The following is a 12,758-nucleotide window of genomic DNA, read 5'->3' as shown; positions in this document are numbered from 1 at the left end:
GTTCTGCCCCATTTATTAATTTATTTAATAACTTTTTATCAGTATGGGCTCATTGATATTTATTTTATATACCTGATTATAATGAAACATTACTTTACTGTTCAAATTGTTCCTGTATGATCATGGGAATTGTTGCTGGTGGCTCTACTGTTCCTTTGACGTACTCACATCATTGTAGTGTTTATGTGGGTGTGTGTTTGAACAATTCCTAACATTATGGCACTACAAAAACCTCCAAACTCAATTTTTATATTCCCTGTCCCAGTCTTAGAATTGGCCAATTCTTAAAAACACCCTAGTTCCTTTCATCTAAGAACTGTATCAGAAAGAAAGGTCTGGGCACTGTATGTGCTGGTTACAGACATGACATTGATCTATCTAGTGGGAAATTTTGAACTTACTAATGCAATCCTTCTGTTTGCTACATGATTCAGATTTTATATGTCTTCACTGAATTTGTTTTGACAGTTTATGCATTTCTAGGAGTTTTCCATTTCAGCTAAATTATCTAGTTTGTTGGCATACAGACGTTCAGAACATACCTTTGGATGCCTTGTATTTCCAGAAGGTCAGTCATAATATTGCCTCATTCACGTCCAGTTTTAGTGATTTGAATCTTCTTTTATTCTTACCTAGTGAGCTTTTTTGTCAATTTTATTGATCTTCCAAAGAACCAATTTTGTCTTCACTGATTTTGTATTTCATTTTCTGTTCTCGATTGCATTAATTTTTCCTCTAGTCTTTATTATTTCCTTCATGTTCTGCTACCTCTACATTTAGTTTGTTCTTCTAAGTACCTTAACGTGGAAGGTTAAGCTACGGATTGAATTTCTTTTTAACATTTGCACGTGCAGCTATATATTTCCCCCTGAGCACTGCTTCCGCTTTGTCCCGTAAGTTTCAGAATATCATGTTTTCGTTTTCATTCCTCTCAAGATTTTTTGCTTGTTTTGCTTCATATTCTTTTCTATTATGGCTTATTGTAGGACACTAAATGTACTTCCCTGTGTTATACAGTAAGATCTTGTAGTTTATCTATTCTATATTAATATGTAGTAGTTTGTATTTGTGAATCTCAAATTCCTAATTTATCCCTCCCCCAAACACTCCAGTAACTATAAGTTTGTTTTCTACGTCTGTGAGTCTGTTTCTGCTTCATAAAGAAGGTCACTAGTGCCCTATTTTGGATTCCACATATAAGTGATACCATGTGTTATTTGCCTTCTCTGACTTACTTCACCGAGTAGGAACATCTCTAGGTCCATTTATGCTGCTGCAAAGGGCACTGTGTGCGTGAAGTCGCTCATCGACTCTTTGTGACCCTGTGGACTGCAGCCCGCCATGCTCCTCTGTCCATGGGATTTGAGTGAGTGAAGTCGCTCAGTCGTGTCCGACTCTTTGTGACCCTGTGGACTGCAGCCCACCAGGTTCCTCTGTCCATGGGATTCTCCAGGCAAGGATACTGGACTGGGTTGCCATTTCCTTCTCCAGGGGATCTTCCCAACCCAGGAATCGAACCCGGGTCTCCTGCATTGCAGGGAGATGCTTTATCCTCTGAGCCACCACGGAAGCAAAGGGCATTACTTCATTCTTTTTCATGCTGAGTAATTTTACATTGCCTATGTATACCATATTGTCTATAACCATTCATCTGTCAATGGACATTAAGGTTATCTGACTATTGTAAAAATTGCTGCTATGAACACAAGGACGTGTGTATATTTTTGAATTATAGTTTTCTTTAGATACAGGCATAGGAGTGGAACTGCTGGATCATAGGGTAGCTCTATTTTTAGATTTTTAAGGAACCTCCATGCTGTTCTCCATAGTGGCTGTACCAATTTACATTCCAGTCCACAGTGTAGGAGGGATCCCTTTTATCTACACCCTCTCCAGCATTTGCTATTTATATATTTTTTTAAATAATGGCCACTCTGATTGGTGTGAGGTAGTACCTCATTGTAGTTCTGATTTTCATTTCCTTATAATTAATGATGTTGAACATGTTTTCATGTGTCTTTGGTCATCTACATGTCTTTGGAGAAATGTCTGTTTAGGTCTTCTGCTCATTTTTTGATTGGGTTGTTTTATTTGTTATTGTTATTGAGATTCATGGACTACTTATATATTTTGGAAATTAAGCCTTTGTGGTTCGTATTATTTACATATATTTCCCCCTAATCTGTAGAATATTTTTTATTTGTTTTGTTTATGGTTTCCTTTTCAGATAAAAAGCTTATAATTTTCCTTACGTCCAATCTGTATTTTTCAATTCTGATTTTCCATTAGGTTCTCTTTTTTTTTCTTATAATTTTGTCTTGTTATTGGTATTCTCTATGCAATGAGGTATTTCCATCCTCCTTTCCTGTCCTTCTTTAATCACTGTTTCCTTAGTTCTGTGGACATATTTACATTGGCTGCTCTGAAGTCTTTGTCAGTGAAATTTAACTGCAGAGTTCTCTCAGCAGGTTCTGTTGCCTGCTATTTGTCCTGTGTATGCACTGCAAAGCCATCTTTCTTTGAACAGCTGATAATTTTTTGTTGAAAAACACTGACATTTTAGGTAATAGACTGCAGCAACTCTGGATAGTGATTCTTTTCCCGCCCCCTACCCAACATACCCAACACTTGATGTTTTTACAAGCTTGTTTGTGCAGTAACAATGTCGGGCTATTTGAATGAAGCCTATTTTCTCTGCAGTGCAGCCTGTGACCTTGTTCCAGAGATTGGAGCTTTGGGCCTGTGCAGTCACCTGAGATTACAGTGGTTTGATCACGGCTCTCTTTGACTGCTTCTTTCTAGATTTTTCTTTTTAGCTACCTGCTGTCTTTGGTATTACAGAATGATCTCTGTTCGTTTCGAAGGCAAACCATTCAATATCACAGTAATCCAAGTCTATGCCCCAACCAGTAATGCTGAAGAAGCTGAAGTTGAATGGTTCTATGAAGACCTACAAGACCTTTTAGAACTAACACCCAGAAAAGATGTCCTTTTCATTACAGGGGACTGGAATGCAAAAGTAGGAAGTCAAGAAACACCTGAAGTAACAGGCAAATTTCGCCTTGGAATATGGAATGAAGCAGGGCAAAGACTAATAGAGTTTTGCCAAGAAAATGCACTGGTCATTTTCATCATCTTCCAACAACACAAGAGAAGACTGTATACATGGACATCACCAGATGGTCAACACCTAAATCAGATTGATTATATTCTTTGCAGCCAAAGATGGAGAAGCTCTATACAGTCAGCAAAAACAAGACCAGGAGCTGACTGTGGCTCAGATCATGAACTCCTTATTGCCAAATTCAGACTTAAATTGAAGAAAGTAGGGAAAACCACTAGACCATTCAGGTATGACCTAAATCAAATCCCTTATGGTTATACAGTGGAAGTGAGAAATAGATTTAAGGGCCTAGATCTGATAGATAGAGTGCCTGATGAGCTATGGAATGAGGTTCGTGACACTGTACTGGAGACAGGGATCAAGACCATCCCCATGGAAAAGAAATGCAAAAAAGCAAAATGGCTGTCTGGGGAGGCCTTACAAATAGCTGTGGAAAGGAGAGAAGTGAAAAGCAAAGGAGAAATGGAAAGACATAAACATCTGAATGCAGAATTCCAAAGAATAGCAAGAAGAGATAAGAAAGCCTTCTTCAGCGATCAATGCAAAGAAATAGAGGAGAACAGCAGAATGGGAAAGACTAGAGATCTCTTCAAGAAAATCAGAGATACCAAAGGAACATTTCATGCAAAGATGGACTTGATAAAGGACTGAAATGGTATGGACCTAACAGAAGCAGAAGATATTAAGAAGAGATGGCAAGAATACACAGAAGAACTGTACAAAAAAGATCTTCATGACCAAGATAATCACGATGGTGTGATCACTGACCTAGAGCCAGACATCCTGGAATGTGAAGTCAAGTGGGCCTTAGAAAGCATCACTACAAACAAAGCTAGTGGAGGTGATGGAATTCCAGTTGAGCTATTCCAAATCCTGAAAGATGATGCTGTGAAAGTGCTGCACTCAATATGCCAGCACATTTGGAAAACTAGCAGTGGCCACAGGACTGGAAAAGGTCAGTTTTCATTCCAATCCCAAAGAAAGGCAATGCCAAAGAATGCTCAAACTACCGCACAATTGCACTCATCTCACACGCTAGTAAAGTAATGCTCAAAATTCTCCAAGCCAGGCTTCAGCAATATGTGAACCATGAACTTCCTGATGTTCAAGCTGGTTTTAGAAAAGGCAGAGGAACCAGAGATCAAATTGCCAACATCCGCTGGATCATGGAAAAAGCAAGAGAGTTCCAGAAAAACATCTATTTCTGCTTTATTGACTATGCCAAAGCCTTTGACTGTGTGGATCACAATAAACTGTGGAAAATTCTGAGAGATGGGAATACCAGACCACCTGATCTGCCTCTTGAGAAATTTGTATGCAGGTCAGAAAGCAAGAGTTAGAACTGGACATGGAACAACAGACTGGTTCCAAATAGGAAAAGGAGTTCGTCAAGGCTGTATATTGTCACCCTGTTTATTTAACTTCTATGCAGAGTACATCATGAGAAACGCTGGTCTGGAAGAAGCACAAGCTGGAATCAAGATTGCTGGGAGAAATATCAATAACCTCAGATATGCAGATGACACCCCTTATGGCAGAAAGTGAAGAGGAACTAAAAAGCCTCTTGATGAAAGTGAAAGTGGAGAGTGAAAAAGTTGGCTTAAAGCTCAACATTCAGAAAACGAAGATCATGGCATCTGGTCCCATCACTTCATGGGAAATAGATAGGAAAACAGTGGAAATAGTTTCAGACTTTATTTTTCTGGGCTCCAAAACCACTGCAGATGGTGACTGCAGCCATGAAATTAAAAGACGCTTACTCCTTGGAAGGAAAGTTATGACCAACCTAGATAGCATATTCAAAAGCAGAGACATTACTTTGCCAACAAAGGTCCGTCTAGTCAAGGCTATGGTTTTTCCTGTGGTCATGTATGGATGTGAGAGTTGGACTGTGAAGAAAGCTGAGCGCCGAAGAATTGGTGCTTTTGAACTGTGGTGTTGGAGAAGACTCTTGAGAGTCCCTTGGACTGCAAGGAGATCCAACCAGTCCATTTTAAAGGAGATCAGCCCTGGGATTTCTTTGGAAGGAATGATGCTAAAGCTGAAACTCCAGGACTTTGGCCACCTCGTGCGAAGAGTTGACTCATTGGAAAAGACTCTGATGCTGGGAGGGATTGGGGGCAAGAGGAGAAGGGGACGACAGAGGATGAGATGGCTGGATGGCATCACTGACTTGATGGATGTGAGTCTGAGTGAACTCCGGGAGTTGGTGATGGACAGGGAGGCCTGGCGTGCTGCGATTCATGGGGTCACAAAGAGTCGGACACGACTGAGCGATTGATCTGATCTCATCTGATCCATGAGCCTCATGAATTAATGCCTGATTATTGCTTCTGATAATGCTCTAGGGCTTAAATTGCTTTGTAATCTGATCCACTTAATTTGGGGCCCACTGTAGGGAAAATGGCTTCCCATGTGGCTCAGTGGGTAAAGAATCAGCCTGCAGTGCAGAAGCCATGGGTTCTATCCATGGGTTGGGAAGATCCCCTGGAGGAGGGCATGGAAACCCACTCTAGTATTCTTGCCTGGAGAAGCCCATGGACAGAGGAGCCTAGTGGGCTACAGTTCATATGGTTGAAAAGAGTCGTACACGACTGAAGTGACTGAGCATGCACGTAGGGATAATATTTGAGACCAGTGCTTTGATGTTTTTTACAGCCCTAGGAGGGATCTTTGTCATGTTATATAGCCCTGGATCTTTCTAGTAAATTTCTAGATGATTTATGACTTAGCTTTTTGGTCTCATGGAGAAATTAGTCTCCTCTATTGATTACCACCACAATCTCCATTTTCAAGAGAAGCTTTAGGGTTAAATTTACCTATAATTTGTTCCAAATAAAGTCACTTCACTTAAAGAGACACTTTTAAGCTCTCCCTTCTTACAACCACCTGTCATCCTAGGCAAAATTTCTATGCTACTGCTCCAGAGCTGCTAGTAGGAAGAATGGTTCATACCTCTCTTGATTAACTCATCTATTTTGTGAAGAGGGTGCTAGAAAGGTGTAACAGACCTCTGTGTACTAGCAGAAAGACAGTGCTCTTGTGTCTCTTTCTTTTTCATAAGGGGACTATTCCCATCACAACTGTACCAACCTCATGTAAATTTAAATACCTTCCGAAGACCTACCCTCCAAATACCATCACGTTGGGGTTCAGAGCCCCAAATATTAATCTGTGAATGAACACAGTCAGTTTATAACAATATATTTGTATGCCTCAGGGCTTAACTCTCCTCTCTTGGTGATATCATCCAATCTCATGATTTTATTTGCTCTCTATATCTATATTCTGAGATTCCCAAATTTGTCTCTCCTGTCCACATCTATTTCCTCATCCAGAATCAACTTCTGCTTCCTTGACTTGTCTAATTATATATCCAATGTAACATGTAAAATTGAACTGTCAAACTTAACATGAAAAAATGAACTCATATCATCAAACCAATTTTACTTGCAATCAACTCCATCTCAGTTGATGGCAACTTTATCTTTACAGTTGCTCAGACAAAAACCTTGAAGTCACACTTGTTTTTATAATCCTTTGAAGTCATGCTTGGTTTATTTCTTTCTCACACCACCCCATTCATTTAATCCAGTTATTATGTTCAAGAAGTACTCATAATCCAATCACTTCTTGCCATATATACTGCCACCTCTTGATCTGAGCTATCATCATCTCTCACAAGGTATGGTAATAACCTACTTACTAGTCTCCCTGTGTCTAAAGGGTCTGTCTATAATTTAGTCTCAACACAACAGTGGAATTATCAGTTTAAAAGCACAGCCTTTTAACTCAAATCACTTACCTCTTCTGTAGAAAACCCTTCAATGTTTTTCTGTCTCTCTAAGAGGAGAAGTTCAGTGCTAATGGTGCATATTATCATCAATTATGGGCATAAAATAGATACATCAAGCTGAGACTCAAAGAAATTTTGATTTATGAATCAGGTGGCGGTAGAGTACTGGAGTGACACTCAGGGATACATAAATATATTTTTTAAGATCTACAGGTGATTCCAAAGTACCTGCTAGATTGATAACCCCTGTGTCAAAGTGGATATGGAAGAGGAAAATAATCCTAGATATACAGGAGCTGCTGTTATTAATATGAATGCATAATATAACACTAGTCATTATTTATTTTACATCTCAACAACCATAGCTAACTTTTGTTGTAGTCTGGTAAGTAATAGGCAGTGAGGTATTCAGCCCATATTAACTGGTTTAGTACCATAAACCTTATAAAGTAGGCCCTACCATATTCTATTGACTCTAAGACATTGTTTTCACATTTTAATATCTCTCAAGTCTGATGTGTCTTACAATCAATGAAACTGTACAACCAATACTGGCCAGATGGCAGTTATGATATAGTTGTCATTGCTTGTACAGACACAAACTTGATTATTCTAGTCAATGATATTATGTGAAATACACAAAACATTTTTTAAGTCAAAAAGTGATTTATGAAAAACTGAACTATGAATGTGAACAAGTTTTGGTAATAGCTTGACCAATTTATTTTGCTTCTACTTTCTGTTCAATGAATACATGTGATGATATATAATAAAATCTATATCTAAGTAATTATTTAAGAGTCCTTTGAATAAGTATAAAACAAACACTCTTAGTGGCAAGAGAACCATAATTAATAGGCAATGGTCTTTCTTTATGTTACCTCAAATAAGGATTTATTTGTATCACAGTGTTAGAGTAAATGTTAAGTAAATATAAAGTAATACTAAGGCCATTAACTGTACAGATGGACATTACATGAGCTCATTATTTAATAACGATTTTAAAGCTTGTTGCTTTTTTGACAAAGGAACATGTTTCATGGAAAGTTTTATCTAGATACTGGAATCTTTGACTATTAAAAGTAAAATGCAAATTCTTAAAGTACCAAGAAATTCTGTAAGAAGTTTTGTAGAGTACCTAACTAATTAATTTTAACTTTTCCACCCCCAAATAATATGTTCTCATTACTTTCTTCACTCTATGTCCACTCTCCTCTCTCTAAATAAATTGGATGTATTTCCAAAGAGGTAGAGCAACTTACTTTGTAAACATTGATTCATTGCATTAATAATATTTAGATGAGAACACATTTACTGCAAATTTACCCTCTCAGAGATAATTTTATCATAAATTATTTATTCATGACATGTCTTTAGTAAAGTTTAACAATGATATTAATTTTTCTCTGGGTATTTTTTTGTGACCTAGAACAGATACAGAGAAAATAATTAGTTTGTTACTCAGAGCTACTAGATTCTATTTATGAGTTTTAGTTTATTATTTCTAACTCAAATTTCAGGTAGATTGTGTTAAATTCTAATTTAGGGTCTATGCTGTGTGACTGTGAAATGTGTAGGAAAATAGAGCAACATGAACAAAAGATCAATTACTCAGTGGACACTGTCTTATCCCCAATATTGTTCTTATTCATTTTCAAGCATTAGAGATGCATTATCATCCTATGAAAGACAAGCAAATAATGTGATAATGATCTATAATAATATATTTTTATCCTTTAAAGAACAGTAAAGAGAATGACAGAAATAAAAGCTCCTGGTATAAGAAACGCAATCATTCAAATACACAAACCCAATAGAATTATGAAGTTGATTAAACATAACCTTACCTTTGTTTACGGGATCTATTATTCCATAGATATTTCAGTTAGATTTTAATGGAGGCATAATACAGTTAAACCACCCAAAATAAATGGGAATAAATGTGTCAACTGAAAAAATTAACTTCTTCTAACTATTAAGATATGCACAATAGTTTCACTTATGTTAGTCAAATATAAAAGTAGATTTCTTTATTACAAGGAGTAATCATAACATTTTAATGAGTGTATGCCTTTTGATACCCTGGACTGCCTGGAGATCCAACCAGTCCATTCTGAAGGAGATCAGCCCTGGGATTTCTTTGGAAGGAATGATGCTAAAGCTGAAACTCCAGGACTTTGGCCACCTCAAGCGAAGAGTTGACTCATTGGAAAAGACTCTGATGCTGGGAGGGATAGAGGGCAGGAGGAGAAGGGGACGACAGAGGATGAGATGGCTGGATGGCATCACTGACTCGATGGACGTGAGTCTCAGTGAACTCCGGGAGTTGGTGATGGACAGGGAGGCCTGGCGTGCTGCGATTCATGGGGTCACAAAGAGTCGGACACGACTGAGTGACTGAACTGAACTGAACTGAAAATCTCAAATTTCAGTTTAAGCATGAAAATTATTAAGCACAACAATTCTATTTTAAAAGTCTCCTTTTAACATATACTTGGTCCTAACAAATGTTTTTGTAATGTAATGACTATCTAAAATTAAATATGCCACTGAAAATGAAGGTTTTCAAGACCTATGTAACAAGCATAAGCTATAAAAATGAACTAATTCTTCTCATACATAATAGTATTTCCACTGATCAATATTCACTTACTGTATCCATTCATTAGCATAGCACCCCCACATACACACAAAAGGTTCATGTTTTTAATAGAGTTGTCACAGAAATGAGTTTTGAGCTCTTATATGAAGAGGTAACATTAAAATTAAACTCCTTTATAGTTTCATTTTTGTGTTTTTAAGAGCCCCTGCATTTCAAGAGGTATTATTTGAAGGCAGAAAATTACTAACTGGCTTCTGATATTAAAATTATAACACAAAATTCTATGTGTGTGTTTATGAGACCCAAAGTTTCAAATAGCTAAAAATAAAACAGGAGTATGTCTGGTTTAATTAACACAATATATTTTTAAAATATTCAAAGATACTACTTATTTTAAAACAGTCCTTATATTTAGACAATCAAATAACACAATTTCTGTAACAAAATTATAGAAATACTAAAAAGGAAGAATCTTTTAAATGACCTTCATTTACTGTTACAAATAAATTGTCATTCTACTGTTCACAGGGATCCTTTGTGGTTTATAATAACTGAAGTCTTAACGCTTTAGAGAAAGCAACATCTCCATATAAAGAAAAAATACTGAGGTCTTTTCCTTTGGGGAATGTTAGTGTTAATCTATTAGGTATGACTGAATAAAGACAGATAAAAATACATTTTAACCTCCATTTACAGAAAGTCTATAAATGGGATTACCACATTTGTTACCACTGGGTAGTTAAAAGTCTTTGAGTCTCTAAAACCAAAATGACAATCTTTTAATAATTCACAAATTACTAATTAAGTAGATGTCCGGTAGTCATCAAAATAATGTCATCTTTACTTTGGACATCAGCATATGAGTGGTTTCTAAGACATTTGTAATTTTATACTTAAAAGACTTAATAAAATTATAAATGATAAAATTCCTCATAATATTTCTTAACATATGATATTGTAACATGACATGACCCTTCAACAGGACAGATTTTTAAATTTTCGTAGAGGTAGCAAATTAAATGCAAATATTATTATACTCTAAAAAGACTCATTACCTAAAAGATTTGGAAAGAAGGACATTAAATTGCGGATTATCAAGAGGACACAATAACATTTAGAACCACAGATCAGAACAGGTCCGGAGGTCCTTAACCAAGTTCATCCTTCCTAGTTTTCCTTCATTCTCAAATGTGCAACACATACTTTGAAAGATTTTGACTGCCAGTCAAAAATTAAATATATTTATATATTTTTATTTAAAAGTTTAAAAATCTTTATATATTTATATTTTAAAAATTTAAGTAGTTTCATTTTACCAGAGCATCCAATAATATGCAGTAAACATTACTATACTGAGGTCATAGCTTAATGAATAATTTGTCATTTTGAAAAGTGTCAAAGTTTCATAATTAAATGAACAATTCTCAACATTTTTCTCAAATATTTAATAGCTTATAAACTTTAGTCATTAAATATAAACATTCCTACAGTTCTAGGAACCTCTAACTGAGATTAAGCTATATAGTGCAATACAAGAGGAAAGCAAATTCAATTAGAGCACTCACCCAGCTAGTTAATGGCAGAGTTGTACACTGATTTTTCCACAATGCTATATTTATATAGTTATACTTTATAAACTGTAGAAATCAGATACTTAAACATTGCTAATCATAATGAAGTATGAACCCAATCTCCCTGATTGCTCCTGACCTCTTTTTTAATGAATTAGAGGCATAAAATGTCACTTGTTCTCTTCCATTATGGAAGGTCTTCAAACTGCTTCACTTATGTTTCATTTGTTTTAGCCTTCCTGAATCTATACTTTTACCTTAACAAATTGCCTAGCATATGTAGAAGATTTTTGATTTCTACACAGAACTCTTTTTGCAAAATATTTATATATTTACACTTTAAAAACTCCTTTTAAATTGGATTACTTTTTTATCATAGCATCATACCAAGTAAATTCTCACTGACACTGCACTGACCATATGCAGAAAATCAGAAAGGTGGAGGTAATTAGAATCAGTAATTTATATGCAGGGAAGTGGTTTCAAGTTTGCAAACATAGGTAGGCACTGGATATTTGAAAACAGAATAATTAAGAAGAACTCATGTTATTTACTAATTCTATAGTTTGGAATATTCTGGATTGTTTTTAAACATAATCTTTTATTATATGAAAATAAGTAGGTAAGCAATTATATCTTTGCTATACATCACTGCACAAAATTAAACATATAAAAATATACTGGGCAATGCAACAGCAAATAGAATGCTAATACTACTAATATTAATAGTAATAGACTGAAATAATATTAATAAAAACAGAAACTTGCTTTTCCATTATATAAAGCATAGAACAATAAATCTACTGTACACATGGGTCCTCATATTCTAATATTTCTTTGCTCTTTTCAATTAACTATTACATACAAAGTTAAGAAACTATATTTGTATATTTATATCATAAGCTGTTGTTCTGTAAGACTATTACATTTTTTATCAATTTTAAGATTATAACAGATACACATGATTAATTCTGCTATAGTAATGTATCATATTGAGGGGCAATACAGACATACTTGGATTATCAGATACCCATGAAATGGAAAAAATTTGAAAATTAAAAAATTCTATGAGCTACAAACCAAAAAATTAATATTTATTGCCCAGAACATTCCTTTAAATTTTAAGAGTTATAAAAATAAATTATGTTTTTATAATATAATTACCTAAATTAAAGTGATTGAAGGTTATTTAATCAATAAAACTAATATTTGTATTCACTATAAATTCTAACAGTATTTTAAAAAAACTGCTTTCAACTAAACAATGCTTCTACAGATATGGATTTAAGATGACGGTGGCAAATTTTGCTCTAAAGCTTAAACAATGCTAGATTGACTCGTTCAATCTTAATAAATGAAATTCATTTGAAAAACTCTATTTGAAAGGAGCATGTCAATTAAGCACTAGAGATCCATATGTTTGTCTGAATCTTTAAACAAAACATTAAGTAAATATTACTATTACCTCTCTCCGCCGAGAAGCCCAACATGTTTGCTTGATCTTCCATACCACAGCAGCCACCAATAATAAAGATAAAAAACAACTAGAAAATAAAACACAAATAAATTTTGCTTTAAACACTTGTAATATATCATGAAATAATAAAAGAATATGTAGAATATTTTTAAATATATTTAACTAATCACTTTGCCTTGGTAAATATT

The 12,758-nt window shown here is 35.2% G+C and overlaps 1 protein-coding gene across 2 annotated transcripts in view; it reads right to left on the bottom strand.

Moving 5' to 3' along the window:
• ATRNL1 (attractin like 1) overlaps window positions 1–12,758 on the bottom strand; it is an 808,308-nt gene that overhangs the window by 428,047 nt on the left and 367,503 nt on the right. For both annotated transcript variants that reach the window (XM_070780901.1, XM_070780902.1), the window contains one exon: window positions 12,559–12,637. In XM_070780901.1, coding sequence (XP_070637002.1) covers window positions 12,559–12,637 — 79 coding nt within the window. The remainder of the gene's footprint in view (window positions 1–12,558; window positions 12,638–12,758) is intronic.

Source organism: Bos indicus, chromosome 26, assembly GCF_029378745.1.
Source record: "Bos indicus isolate NIAB-ARS_2022 breed Sahiwal x Tharparkar chromosome 26, NIAB-ARS_B.indTharparkar_mat_pri_1.0, whole genome shotgun sequence".
NCBI lineage: Eukaryota > Metazoa > Chordata > Mammalia > Artiodactyla > Bovidae > Bos > Bos indicus.
Note: the sequence above shows the minus strand (reverse complement) of the source record. Positions and strands in the feature narration are given on the sequence as shown.